At 35.1% G+C, this 15529-nt stretch overlaps 1 protein-coding gene across 1 annotated transcript; it reads left to right on the top strand.

Annotated features, from left to right (window-relative positions):
* Nucleotides 1-4035: 4035 nt before the first annotated feature.
* Nucleotides 4036-14725, top strand: nars1 (asparaginyl-tRNA synthetase 1). The gene is made up of 15 exons (XM_067375585.1): nt 4036-4210; nt 6388-6470; nt 6561-6626; nt 6726-6818; nt 6913-7002; nt 9293-9371; nt 9570-9640; nt 10240-10326; nt 10527-10748; nt 11726-11925; nt 12004-12139; nt 12316-12429; nt 12540-12671; nt 13192-13323; nt 14382-14725. Exons 1-15 carry the CDS (start codon nt 4177-4179, stop codon nt 14511-14513), a joined length of 1671 nt encoding a protein of 556 aa, XP_067231686.1. The 5' UTR covers nt 4036-4176; the 3' UTR covers nt 14514-14725.
* The last annotated feature ends 804 nt before the right edge of the window (nt 14726-15529 follow it).

Here is a 15529-nt window from a genome sequence, read left to right as displayed (position 1 = left end):
CAGGCGGGCTGACCAATCACAGACGAACGTCATCTCGGAGATGTCGCAAATCTTCAGCAACTGTCGTGAGGTAAAAATAACTTATATTTTATTTTTTTATTTGCATTTACTAAACATAATGTTGCCGCTCACCTTATATGTATCGAACTTATGTGAATATTTTATTTAAAATAATAATTTTTTTGTGTACGTTCGTCCAGCGATCAGTCATCAGTGTTTCCATGGTGACGGGACGATGAGCAAAACATGATCAGGATCAGAACTTTGGTGTTTTTATTTCTAGTTTTGAGCCAGACGACTGCAGAGTACGGTGTGTTTTTAGACTGAGTATAGATTATAGATATTAAAGGAATATATTTATGTTATACACATTAAGAATTAGCTGTTAATTTGGTTGCTGGACTCCAACCATTACAACAAAACCAGTCAGGGTGTTGACTAGCCACGTAAAAAGATGTCAGATGTGTTTCTCTGCTTTGAAACAATATGTTATGTTTATTTTCTACTTATGTACATGATTGTTTTTGTGTTTATTTTACAGATAAGATAGCAGAAGAAAGGAGATTTGGGGTGTCCTCGTTAACTAGGAAAAATAAGGAGCTAACAAAGTTTTCTCCTTTCTTGACGCCTTACAAGGGACGACAAGAGCAGGTTTGATCATAAGCACTGAACTATATACATTTATTACATCAGTGATCATATCTGAGAAGCGCAGATCATTTCACAGTAAGATGCTGTGTCTGTGGAGAATTTAGAGTAAAATAGTCAGTGTGAAATATATAAATAAACACAATTATTAAAATAATTTATTTATTTTTTTAATAATAATTGCATTTAACCTACATAAATTATACCTCTAACAGTACAAGACTATAGTTAGTAAAAAATGTAATTTTATAACATTTTATAGAAATATTTATATTTATATAATGTTTTTTTTAAAAGCTGCATTTATTTGATCAAAAATACATTAAAAATAGTGAAATATTATTAAAATGCAAAATATCTGTTTTCTATGTGAATATATAGTAAAATGTAATTTATTTATGTGATCAAAGCTGAATTTTCAGCATCTTTACTCCAGTCTTCAGTGTGATCCTTCAGAAATCATTCTAATATGATGATTTGATGCTCAAGAAACATTTATGATTATTATCAATGTTGAAAACAATTTTTTTTTCAGGATTCTTTGATGAATAGAAAGTTCAAAAGAACAGTGTTTATGTGAAATGGAAAGCTTTTGTAACATTATACACTCATTCAAAAGTTTGGGGTCAGTAAGAATTTTTTTTATTAAAAGAAAAATAAAGAAATTAATATTTTAATTCAGCAAGGATGCATTAAACTGATCAAAAGTGACAGTAAATACTTTTATATTGTTACAAAAGATTATATTTCAGATAAATGCTGTTCTTTTGAACTCTCTATTCATCAAATAATCCTGAAAAAAAAACTGTGTTCAACATTGATAATAATCATAAATGTTTCTTGAGCATCAAATCATCATATTAGAATGATTTCTGAAGGATCATGTGACACTGAAGACTGGAGTAATGATGCTGAAAATTCAGCTTTGATCACTGGATATAAATTACATTTTACAATATATACACATATAAGAAAATTATTTTAAATTGTAATAATATTTCACATTTTCACTGTATTTCTGATTGAATAAATGCAGCCTTGGTAAAACATTAAATATAATAAAACATTAAAAAAATCTTACTGATCTAAAACTTTTGAACGGTATTGTATTTATAATATTAATTTTTTACAGGACAAATTAGGTCTTTAAACATTTTATGAGGTGCCTTGCACAAGAATGATCGTAATTGGAGGTCTGTGGCATCTGAAAATCCATTGTAAGAGATCAAACTAATTTCTCCTGGCGGACGAGTAAAGAGCTGAAAGAAAATTCAAGTAAATCAGCAAACAGTCCCTCAGAACCAAAACAAATGCATTGTAACAGCCTAATATTACAGCGGAGAAGTTAGCACTTCAGTATAATGTTAAGACTGCCTTTTTTACTGGGATGTTTTGTTGTTAAGCAGTGAAATATGACTTATTGAATGAACTGTTGGTGTTGTTTCAGCTCTTGGATAAGCTGCCTGAGAATTTTGAAGTGCTTTTTAAAAGTGCCATTTCCCTGGAAACGACCATTTTCTGTTTTGCGCTCCTGTATGGACTCTTTCACCTGCGTTGCTGGGATCCTGTAAGACTTCAAAATGCTCTTAATGATTTAAACAAACCCTAACCCTATTAAACTTCAGTGTGTAAAGTGTAGAGTTAAATCACCTCTGCTCAGAGTACATATAGTGTTAAAGTAACACTGAAGCAGAGTTAAAGTTAATGAGATAATTAAGCACTGAAGTCAGTTCTTGTGTTTCTCTTTTCTTCAGTGATTCTGCTTGTTAACAGCAGGTGTTCATCACTAATGCACAATCATTACTTTATTAATCGCTTAATTATCTCATTAACTTTAACTCTGCTTCAGTGTTATTTTAACACTAATTAGAGAGGGACCATATGTAATCTGAGCAGAGTTGATTTAACTCTGGAGATCATTCCTCCTGACAAAAATATGTTCTAAAAAACGTTTTGCTTACGTTCCCATTAAATGTTATTTCGGAATCTTCTCTGAACATTCAAAACGTCTGTTCTTTAAAATGTTTGTCATGGTTAATTTTATCCCATCATATCCTTTTGCAAACATTATGGGAATGTTACTTTTGAATGTTCTCTGAAGTAACATGTAAAAAATGTTAGATGAATGTCCAAACGTTATTGAGAGAACGTTTCCAGAACGTTCTGAGAACATTCTCTGTCAGCTGGGATGAAAATAGTGCTGTGAATGAAGTCATGGCCAATAATACTTGTCTCTTTTTTATTGTTGCTGAATCCCAGCTCTGCCGGAAATGGATCCAGCATAAAGACTGGGCCGAGGACTGGGAGATGGTCGAGACAGCGTGATGCCCACAGTAAAGTGAAAGTTCACTGTTGTGATGAAGAGATGTAGATGAAATACACAAACACACACATTTGTTTCATAAACACCTTGGTGTTTTATGAACTTTGAACTTTTTAAATCATGTATTTGAGGTTTTTATTGTACAGACACAAACTTTGATGAAACCTTAACCTTTTACTGAAGTATTTATATTATTTGTGGACATGTAAAAAATATATTAATAAATAAAATTGCTCAGTGTGTCAAATTGGGGTCGGACTCATTCATATTTAAAAGTGTCACTTTTTTTAAATTTATTTATTTATTTTTTTACAGAAATTATTTTTACAATATTATTTGACAAATAGATCCGTAAAACTGTAATTTTATATTTAATTTTTTTTTTTTTACTTTTTTTTTATTAGTATCGATTTCCAGCATATGATATACAAGTACTGAACAAATATAAACTACAACAAAGAAATATAAAATATGCAGCATAATATAAATAATAATACAGGTAAAAAATAAGTAATAATAATAAAAAAAGAAAATTAAAAAAAAAAATGAGATCATATAAATAACATAAAAGCTTCACAAAGAGACCTAGTGCGTTTTGTTTTACTGTTTTTCGACCCAAGTAGTAACTCCATATAATTTTTCATATCTATCTGAAATAACAGAAAGTTGGGTTTTCCTTTAGCCCATTTCTGTTCATGTATATGGTATTTCCCCGAAATCAAACAAAAATTAACAATAAAGGCCACAAAATAAAAAAATATATATCTTTTTCAGAAAAGTAAATTTTCATGCCTAAACATTTACAAATAAAACATTCCAAATCTATCCAAAACATTTTCCTATAAATGCAGTTAAAAAATAAGTGCGCACCATTTTACCGTATTTTACATTTTTACTTTCTGTTTAGTGACTGACGTCAAAAAACAACCAACCCTAAACCTCTTTATTTAAACTCCCGCCCCCAACGTCAAACCAACCAATCAGCTTTCCCGAATAAGCGTCATCTTGCGAACGGGCCAATCCTCTGCTGAAGCGATAGCGTTGGACGGCTCGCGCGTGCGCGTGAGTGAGTCTTCAGGCCAGCAGCTCGTGTCAGCGTGTGTCGGGACAGGAAGCGAGACGGGCGAACCGATTATCGGAGCGTTTACCTGAAAACAACTCCGAACCGAGCCGGACTCAACTCATCTGAGGCATATAGAGCATAAATGGCGGACGAGGGCATCGGTCAGATGTCGATCAGTGAGTTATGATGATGATAATGATGGTGATGAAGATGATGTTGCATGTTTTCTGCAGTGTTGCGTCAGATCATTCAATACTGATATATGCTGCAATACACAGCTGTGTTCATTTAAATCTTTGTACTACACTAATATTCTTAATAATATTACCATGTAATAATGCTTCTGTACTCATATAGTCAATTATATTCTACTAGTGGTTAAATTTGTAAAATCTCTGCATCAGAACATGCTTTGAGAGCAATCTCTCATTTATACATGTAACGTTAGTCATAAATTGACTAGATCTGTCAAATGCTTCACATTTTCGTAAATATTAAACTCTTGAATGCTGATTAATCAAATTAATCCTTGGGATTTTAAACATTTTAGTCATACCGATACTTTTTGTTATAATTTTAGAGATGCCTATTATTATTTATGATTTTTCAAAATAATGTAAATTAAAAAAAAAAAAAAAAAAAAAAGATCATAAAATTATAAGGAAATGTTGGCCAATAATAAGAAATGTATGACAACGAGCACAATTAAATAAAAATGTACCAATAGGTGTAAAACAATCCAGAAATATTGTGATTTAAATAATAATTTATTATAACATTACCGTGAATAAAATAACCTAAAATACCATCAACATAAAAAGTAAAAGTGAAAGTGGGAAAAAAAGAAAAAAAATGCACATTTGACACCAAAAAATGAAAATTCTGTCATTAATTACTCACCCTCATGCCGTTTCATACCCGTAAGACCTTCGTTCATCTTCGGAACACAAATTAAGATATTTTTGATGAAATCTGATGGCTCAGTGAGGCCTGCATAGCCAGCAGTGACATTTCCTCTCTCAAGATCCATTAATGTACTAAAAACATGTTTAAATCAGTTCATGTGAGTACAGTGGTTCAATATTAATATTATAAAGCAACGAGAATATTTTTGGTGCGCCAAAAAAAACAAAATAACGACTTATTTAGTGATGGCCGATTTCAAAACACTGCTTCAGGAAGCTTCGGAGCGTTATGAATCGTTTGTGTCGAATCAGCGGTTCGGAGCACCAAAGTCACGTGATTTCAGCAGTTTGGCGGTTTGACACACGATCCGAATCATGATTCGACACAAAAGATTCATAACGCTCAGAAGCTTTCTGAAGGGTGAACTAACCCTTTAAAGTGAGAAAAAAAAACATGCACACTTGACTTGTCTTAAAGGTGCATTGTGTAAATTTTAGGAGGATCTATTGACCGAAATGCAATATAATAGACATAACTAAGTTTTCAGTGGTGTATAAAGACCTTACATAATGAACCAGGTCATGTTCAAATCCTTTGCTCACTGAGTCTGAAATTTTCGCATGCGTTTTTTCATATTCGTGTTCCTAAAAATTAGAGTCTGATGTGTAATAATGAATCCATTGCGAAAAAATCCGCAAAACTATACAAAATAGAGTCCTCAAACAGTGATAGTTGTCCTCTCTCTTCTTAAAAAGAGAAAAAGAAAGAGGAAATACTGGATCCATCCAATCCCGAGATTCCGTAAAGGAAGGAGAGTTCCACCTCATTAAATGATTAGTCCACTTTCAAAAAACATTTTCCTGATAATTTACTTGCTTCCATGTCATCCAAGATGTTCATGTCTTTCTTTCTTCAGTCGTTTTTGATGAAAACATTCCAGGATTTTTCTCCATATAGTGGACTTCAATGGAGCCCAAACGGTTGAAGGTCCAAATTACAGTTTCAGTGCAGCTTCAAAGAGCTTTAAACGATACCAGACGAGGAATAAGAGTCTTATCTAGTGAAACCATCGGTCATTTTCAAAAAAAATACACTGGCATTTTTCTACAGTAGCCCTAAATGGACAAACAGCTCTACAGAGTGCGTTCGATTGACTAGCTACTCTGCTGTCTCAGACGACATATTTGTCTTGTGTTGGCCACCGTAGCTTCTCTATATTGCACTTCGCAACATCGCCGCTAAAATTTACACACTGCACCTTTAAACAGGCCACTTTCTACATATTCATCTATTTTGACTTACTGATGTTTTTAAAGGGAATCGATAATTACTGATCGATGTGCTCATCCCTACCTAGTGCCCTTGCCAGCACACTAAAGCCTTTTCCTGCTCTGAATCTGCTTGCAAACTGGTGGAATGTGTAATCTGATGTTGTTTCCTCCTGCAGAAGAACTGTACGTGTCTGATAAACAGGGCAGTGATGCGGATGGAGATGGATCCGAGCAGAAGCCCTTTAAAACGCCTCTCAAGGTGCCTGCAAGCTACGTGATGTTATCTGTGATGGTCATTTTCTTTATTTTGTTTCATACTTTATCATTCATATTTCCTAAATGTTCTCAGGCACTGTTGTTTGCTGGAAAAGAGCCGTTCCCAGTGATCTATGTGGATTCACAGAAGGAAGGAGAGGTGTGTGAACTTGCAGATAACACTAACTTACTGTAACAAGAAGTTACCTGTAGTGTATGTCCTGAGTAGTTTGTCATTACGGTGTGTTTGTGTTGTTAGCGTTGGGCCGTCATCTCTAAGACTCAAATGAAGAACACAAAGAAGCTCTTCAATCGAGAGCAGATGAAGAGTGAGAGCAAAGACAAGAAGGAGGTACCTGGAGCGTTCTGTAATTCACCTGCCCTCTGTAGATCAATAATCCCTGTTGTGCTTATCATCTCTGCCTGTCTGCTGTCATGATCGACAGGCTGAAGATGCTGAACGCAGAGAGAAGAATCTGGAAGAAGCTAAAAAGATCATCATCGAGAACGACCCCAGCCTTCCTGAACCCAAAACCGTGAGTTTGAGATGCATAATATAATATTCATTATATAATAACTAAAGAGTTACAAGATGGGGAGGCAGTAATGGATATAATTAATAAACAAGTTTACATCTGGCAATTTTTACATTTTTCCTCAGAATTCTGAGTTTACATTTCGAAAGTGACTTTTCTCGGAATACATTTAAAAATGGACTTTTTTTCTCTGAATTCTGAGTTTACATTTAAAAATTGACTTTTTTTCTCTGAATTCTGAGTTTACATTTCGAAATTGACTTTTCTCGGAATTCTGAGTTTACATTTCGAAATTGACATTCCTCGGAATTCTGAGTTCAAATTTCGAAATTGACTTTTTTTCTGAATTCTGAGTTTACATTTCGAAATTGAATTTTTCTCGGAATTCTGAGTTTACATTTCGAAAGTGACTTCTCAGAATACATTTCAAAATGGACTTTTTTTCTTGGAATTCTGAGTTTACATTTAAAAATTGACACTTCTCTAAATTCTGAGTTTACATTTCGAAATTGACTTTTTCTCGGAATTCTGAGTTTACATTTCGAAAGTGACTTTTTTTTCTTGGAATTCTGAGTTTACATTTCGAAATTGACTTTTTTTCTCGGAATTCTGAGTTTACATTTCGAAATTGACTGTTTTTCTCGGAATTCTGAGTTTACATTTCGAAAGTGACTTTTTTTTTCTTGGAATTCTGAGTTTACATTTCGAAATTGACTTTTCTCGGAATTCTGAGTTTACATTTCGAAATTGACATTCCTCGGAATTCTGAGTTCAAATTTCGAAATTGACTTTTTTTCTGAATTCTGAGTTTACATTTCGAAATTGAATTTTTCTCGGAATTCTGAGTTTACATTTCGAAAGTGACTTCTCAGAATACATTTCAAAATGGACTTTTTTTCTCGGAATTCTGAGTTTACATTTCGAAATTGACTGTTTTTCTCGGAATTCTGAGTTTACATTTCGAAATTGAATTTTTCTCGGAATTCTGAGTTTACATTTCGAAAGTGACTTCTCAGAATACATTTCAAAATGGACTTTTTTTCTCGGAATTCTGAGTTTACATTTCGAAATTGACTTTTCTCGGAATTCTGAGTTTACATTTCGAAATTGACATTCCTCGGAATTCTGAGTTCAAATTTCGAAATTGACTTTTTTTCTGAATTCTGAGTTTACATTTCGAAATTGAATTTTTCTCGGAATTCTGAGTTTACATTTCGAAAGTGACTTCTCAGAATACATTTCAAAATGGACTTTTTTTCTTGGAATTCTGAGTTTACATTTAAAAATTGACACTTCTCTAAATTCTGAGTTTACATTTCAAAATTGACTTTTTCTCGGAATTCTGAGTTTACATTTCGAAAGTGACTTTTTTTTCTCGGAATTCTGAGTTTACATTTCGAAATTGACTGTTTTTCTCGGAATTCTGAGTTTACATTTCGAAAGTGACTTTTTTTCTCGGAATTCTGAGTTTACATTTCGAAATTGACTTTTTCTCGGAATTCTGAGTTTACATTTAAAAATTGACTTTTTTCTCGGAATTCTAAGTTTACATTTCGAAAGTGACTTTTTTTCTTGGAATTCTGAGTTTACATTTAAAAATTGACACTTCTCTAAATTCTGAGTTTACATTTCGAAATTGACTTTCTCGGAATTCTGAGTTTACATTTCGAAAGTGACTTTTTTTCTTGGAATTCTGAGTTTACATTTCGAAAGTGACTTTTTTTCTCAGAATTCTGAGTTTACATTTCGAAATTTTGACTTTCTTGGAACTCTTTCTTAGAGTTTACATTTTTGAACTTTGGCTTTTTTTCTCATAATTCTGAGTTTATGGTTCAAAATGGACTTTCTTCTCGGAGTTCTGAGTTTACCTTTTACAATTTTGACCTTTTTTTTCCTGGAATTCTGAGATAACATCCCGCAATACGGAATTGAAGTAAAAAGGGTAATATAAATTTTGATATTTCAGATTCTCAAGGAGCATCAGTCATTGCGTTTGTAAGATGTAAATAGATGTGTGCAAGGTATTTTTTTCAATGTGGTTGAGAAAGTAGCCAGATTCAAAGGTTTACACGGCTAATATTTGCCTTTTAAATAGATTATTTATGGTGTTCACCACCACTTTTAATCAGACTGAAATTTCTTTGTGGAGCTCAATCGGATCGATTGATGCATTTACATGAAGACATTTTAAATCCCATTGAGCCAAAAATCCAGTTATTAATGCATTTCTAGGTTAAAAAGTGTTTGTCTGCTTTATCAATTTTGTCTGGTTATTTTCTGCCACACTCAGGTGAAGATTGATAAATTGGAGGCGCTCAGAGAGCAGAGGGTGAAGGTGTTCGGTTGGGTCCATCGGTTACGCAGACAAGGTGAGCAGGTCATGTGTGTTTGTTCATCTAGAATCTGTCTTTCTTCAGTCTTATTGAATGGCTTCAGTCTGAATCTGCTTGGAGAAATCAAAAGTGATGTCCGGCCAAGGAAACCATCCCCTCCGGACGTCACTTTTGGCCACTGCTGCGTTTATAAAGCTCATACATTTTAAAATGTTTTTGCTAATGTTTTCTCAGGAAAGAACCTCTTGTTTATTGTTCTGCGCGACGGAACTGGTTTCCTGCAGTGTGTTCTCACGGACAATCTGGTACTGTGTGTTTGTTGATATTTTACACAATTATAAATGGGTAAATTAGTCCTATCTACCCTATTAGTTATAGTAAAAATATTGAAATATTTTTACAAAGTAAAATAGCTGTTTTCTTTGTGTTATATATAGTAAACTAATTTATTCCTGTGATCAAAGCTGAATTTTCAGCATCATTACTCCAGTCTTTAGTGTCACATTATCCTTCAGAAATCATTCATGTTGAAAACAAGTCATATTTTTTCGGGATTCTTTGATTATTAAAAAGTTAAGCATCTAGTTGAAATATAATCTTTTGTAACATTATAAATGTCTTTACTGTCACTTTTGATCAGTTTGATGTGCCTTTGATGAATAAACATATTATTTTCTTTAACAAAACTCAAACCTTTGAATGGTAGTGTATTATAAATATATTTTTCAGAACTGGAATAATATTTAATGCACATCTCCACATCTTAAATTTGTATTTGCTCCGAAATGGGTTGTTTTTATTCAGTTGTCCAAAGCAGCCGTGTTCATTGATACTGAATGTAAGAAGTGAAATGTAGTAAAAGTGTAGTTCAGTCTGAGATGATGGATGTGTGTGTTGTGTGCAGTGTCAGTGTTACAATGGACTGATGTTGTCTACGGAGAGCACCGTCGCTCTGTATGGAACCGTCAAACCTGTTCCTGAAGGCAAACAGGTAATATGATTAATATTAATTACCTATGTTTAAAGAGAGAGTTCATCAAAATAAGTTTACTCTCCCTTAAAGGGTCATGAAACCCTATAGTTAATTTTCAGAGTCATGTGTTGAACATCATAGGAGACTATATTACCATCTTTTTCGTTTTAATTGTAGGATAGAATGAGTTAATTTAAAAATTTGTTTTGTTTTGCCAGGCTCCGGGCGGTCATGAGCTGCACTGTGATTTCTGGGAGCTGATTGGTCTGGCTCCGGCGGGCGGCGCTGATAACCTGCTGAACGAGGAGTCTGACGTGGACGTGCAGCTGAACAACAGGCACATGATGATCCGCGGGGAGAACGTCTCCAAGATCCTGAAAGTCCGATCCACGGTCACGCAGTGTTTCAGGGATCATTTCTTCAGCCGGGGTTACTGCGAGGTCATTCCTGAATCCATGCACAAGCACACATTAATAAGCACATGGTCCTTAAAAAGAAGTCTTAGGGCTCCGATATACTTTTTTTCCGCTCTTCGCTTAGGGGTAAAAAAAAAGTTTGTAATATACATGACCAGTTAGCGGAAATCCTGACGTCATCTACGCTGCTGAGAGGCGTTTAGATTAATATGTAAATATGTACTGCGCGCTTTCCTCTCAATAACAAAATAAACACAACAAAAATGAAATAGGCCAGTTTGATCTGTGAATTTTACGTTGAGATTTTTTTTTTTAGAATTGTTTTACTTCATCGTAATGGTACGAAACTTTTGGCACTTGCTATGTGAACACAAAAAATCATGAACGATTCGACAATGGCAAAAACACTTGTACTGTTCACTGTCAAAAATGGGCATATTTCATGGGAAGCGAATCTCATCTAGTGGAAACGTTTGGTATTGCGCCCAAAAAAATCTTACTGAAAGCTCATTTTTTGACATATGCACCTCAAACTTTTTTAGATTAATGGCTTTGATTTCCTCAGTTTAGAATAAAACATGTTTTGGAAAATATGAATTTCTTATAAAGTTTTAAAATAGTATTTTTATGCATTTTTTTTCATAATAATAAACTAAAATGTATACAACTTTCAAATTTTCACTTCAGCAATAATCTGCCTTTAAAAAAGAGACCAAACTTCAGTCTGTCCTCCAAAACATTCAAGATTTATTATTTATATTGGATATTTAATTTTCAGGTCTGTGCAGGTAATAAATGGATCATAACTATTCTGTAAATATAATTTAGTACCATAAAATCCCTTAAAAAATACAAAATATGAAACAAAAAACATTATCGAACTAAAATATACTACATTCATTTCATTGAAATAAAAATAAAAAATAATTTTGGTCATTTTTGAGCGCCATGCGAGCAGCAGCAGAGGTAACCGTGGAGGTTTGTTTTCTTGTCGTCCTTAGATAACTCCGCCCACTCTGGTGCAGACCCAGGTGGAGGGCGGCTCCACCCTCTTCGGCCTCAACTACTTCGGCGAGAACGCGTACCTGACACAGTCCTCTCAGCTCTACCTGGAGACCTGCATCCCTGCGCTGGGCGACACCTTCTGCATCGCCCAGTCGTACCGCGCCGAGCAGTCCCGCACCCGCAGACACCTGTCCGAGTGAGTCTGGAGACATTCGACATTCAGCCATTCACATAAAACATCGAAACCAACATGTGTGTGTGTGTGTGTCCTCAGGTACACCCACATTGAGGCTGAGTGTCCCTTCATGAGTTATGAAGACCTTCTGAACAGGTTGGAGGATCTGGTGTGTGACGTGGTCGACAGGGTCCTGAAGTCTCCTGCTGCGCAGCTGCTCTACGACCTCAACCCTGTATGACCCCTGACCTTTTATCAGTTAACTATTATACCGATGTTCTCGCAGTCATGGAAACATCCTGTAAAAGCCTGTGAAATTCACAAAATTGACTGCATTTTAAATGCCAACATTGTGAATATTCTTTTGAATAATCTGTATATTACATCTATTTTTTTATTTTCCTCTTGCAGGACTTCAAGCCCCCTAAACGTCCATTCAAGAGGATGAACTACACCGAGGCCATCGAGTGGCTGAGAGAGCACAACGTCAAGAAGGATGATGGGACGTTTTATGAGTTTGGAGAGGTTTGTTATGTCGAGTCTCATATGTTCTTAACAAGAGTATTGAAGATACGAAGAAAAGAAGGCTGAAACTAGAGTTATGATGTTGGACCATTTTTGTGTCATTTCTACAGGATATCCCAGAAGCCCCTGAGCGCCTGATGACTGACGCCATCAACGAGACCATCCTGTTGTGTCGTTTCCCGGCTGAGATCAAATCCTTCTACATGCAGCGCTGCCCTGAGGACCGTCGCCTCACTGAATCGGTCAGGATCAGATAACAAAATCATCCAGTAACAAATAATTTTTTTCCTGACTACACCAAAGCCATCGCATTGACAACCAATCAAAATATTTGGTGCAGTTATGTGGACCAATGGGGTTTCACTGTGGGCGGAGTTACCAGCCTGGCTCAAAATGAGGCGGAGGATGGGCTGACCAATCAGAGCAGAGCAGGCTTTTAGAAGGGCGGGGTTTAGAGAGGCCGAATCCTTGATCGAACCGTTTCAGACACTGAGAGAAAAGAGCTGATGCTGCAGTGGATATTATCAGATGTGTTTTTTGTCATTGGATGCATGTAAATCTATTGAAGGAGACTGAAAACAAAATTAGAAGCCTTTAAAATAGCATAATTGGGGCAGTTTAATATGCAAAAAGGCAAAATCACTGTAACAGTGTAATAAAAAGTACATGATTTAGTCGGAAACATTATTGTGTTCACACTCTGTGATTATAAATGAGTCAGCAGAAGTGTGTTATAATGGCTGGTGTGTTTGTGTTTGTCAGGTGGATGTTCTGATGCCCAACGTCGGAGAGATTGTGGGAGGCTCCATGCGTATCTGGGACGCTGAGGAGCTCCTGGAAGGGTATAAGAGAGAGGGAATCGACCCCACACCCTACTACTGGTACACTGACCAGGTAACAGCCTTCTGGCAATATTTCATATAGACCTGTGGTTCACAACCAGGGGATCATCGGGGCCCTCAACAAACTTCCAAGAGGGCCCTTAAGATGAATTATTTAAAATAAGACCAAACAAGCATTAATATAGGCTAAATAACTAAAAATAGTTCTTATTTGGTTATTTTTGTAACAAATATACATCTTTCTAGTTATGACAAGAGTGAGGACAGGCCTTCAAATATTGTTGATTAATGACTTTATTCATCAAGGACGCATTAAATTGATGAAAAGCGACATTTATAATGTTACAAAAGATTCTATTTCAAATAAATGATGTTCTTTTGAACGTTCTATTTATCAAAGGATCCTAAAAAATAAAATGTATCAGTTTCCACAAAAATATGAACTGTTTTCAACATTGATAATGATTTGCTGCTCAAGAAACATCGTATTAGAATGATTTCTGAAGGATCATGTGACACTGAAGACTGGAGTAATGATGCTGAAAATTCAGCTTTGATCACTGGATATAAATTATATTTTACTATATATTCACATAGAAAACAGATATTTTAAATTGTAATATTTTTAAATATTTTTTTACTGTATTTTGATCAAATAAATGCAGCCTTGGTGAACAGAAGAGACTCTTAAAAACATAAAAAAAAAAAATCTTACCAACCCCAAACTTTTGAATGATGGTTTACATCTTGATATTTTTGTATTTTCCCTGAAATCGTGTAAATAGTGGATTTTTTTTTTTTTTTTTTGTTTCCAAATAGCCATTGTTGACAAGTAGTTTAACAGTGTTTAATGTAAAACCAAAATTAATCGTAATTATGTATTAATCAAGCCTTGTTTGCTGGAAGAATATCATTTTAATTTACATTTTACATGCACCAGAATACCAATACATAATTATAAACAGCAAAATTTACCTACAATACGAGATATTTTAATATATGCAAAATGTCACCAAAGTCATCATGAATATTGAATATTTTGTCCAGCTCTCACTGATTGAAATATTGACACATTCAGCATCTAAGCGTGTAACTCTTTGTGTGTTGCAGAGGAAGTTCGGCACGTGTCCTCACGGTGGATATGGTCTGGGACTGGAGCGCTTCCTCACCTGGCTGCTGAACCGTCACCACATCCGTGACGTCTGCCTGTATCCGCGCTTCATTCAGCGCTGCCGACCCTAATCGCATGCACAAACTCTCCGTCCGCACCGCAAGAGACCAACTAGGAAAATCACATCACTCACTCTCAACGCTGGAGACCATAATATATATACATGTCATGTTTAAAGATCTGACCAGAAGACGGTTTGATAGATGATTCAGTTGCATTATATTACTGTCTGTAATGCTCATATTAATAAATCAGTGAGATGATGCACTTGTGTTTGATTCCATTAGAGGGCACCAGAGAGAAGCTCAACTGTGGGCTTTGTACCTGTTATGCCCTTGTTCAAAGTCTTGAACAGGTTTTCCTGCTGAAATGTTGATTATTTTCCTCATATTCTCCATTTTTGCAGCTGCTCTCTTCCCAGTCTGTCAGTAACTATGGAGTCAAAATCTTTACTTATAGTTTTGCAAATAAAAGTAAAGAATTGCAAGAATTAAGATTTAATTAATAGCAAAAATCAAAGACTGCTGTAAAAGAAGCTTATGGTCCTATTTTATCTCTGCAGATATTTTCCATGCTCACACCTACTAACTCATTTTCAAGGCTCCGTTTATTCTGCGTTTCAGTCAAGTGTGAGCTTGCAATACCGCTGCACTTTTCTGTGAGTTTCATTTTATGGAACTGTTTTGACATGGGGGTGGAGTCAAGAAACTGGGGTGTGTTTAGCTGACCTGGCCACGCCTCCCTCAACGTGACATCATCACCACAGATGAAGGCAACATTGCTGAAGCATGAGGGTGGATTGCTTCGTTGTACTCACACTTTTACTAATATTAAAATGTTTATGGTTTCGTTTTGTTATAGTGTGTATTAAAATCGTTTGCTTAAGTTAGAGATCATGTTAAGTGTTTTCAATTTCCAAAGCTTCGACAGTCCTCAGAGAAGCTGTCAATCACAACTCTCAATCATGAAGACACGCCCTGTTTCTAAAGCATCAAAATGCTAGCAAAAATCAAACTTATCACAAAAACGAACAATTGAATATATATCAGCGTGATAACAACTACCTCAAATGACCAAAACCATCTTT

The sequence above is a fragment of the Chanodichthys erythropterus genome, chromosome 22 (genome assembly GCF_024489055.1).
Source record: "Chanodichthys erythropterus isolate Z2021 chromosome 22, ASM2448905v1, whole genome shotgun sequence".
NCBI lineage: Eukaryota > Metazoa > Chordata > Actinopteri > Cypriniformes > Xenocyprididae > Chanodichthys > Chanodichthys erythropterus.
The sequence above is the reverse complement of the archived record's forward strand: the minus strand, read 5'-3'. Positions and strand labels throughout refer to the sequence as shown.

Coding starts and splice junctions, on each gene's coding strand:
- nars1 (XM_067375585.1), top strand. CDS start 4,177: ATGGCGGACGAGGGCATCGGTCAGATGTCGATCA. Junction 9,641..10,239: donor GTGTTCTCACGGACAATCTG/GTACTGTGTGTT, acceptor TGTTGTGTGCAG/TGTCAGTGTTACAATGGACT. Junction 12,430..12,539: donor CGTTTTATGAGTTTGGAGAG/GTTTGTTATGTC, acceptor TCATTTCTACAG/GATATCCCAGAAGCCCCTGA.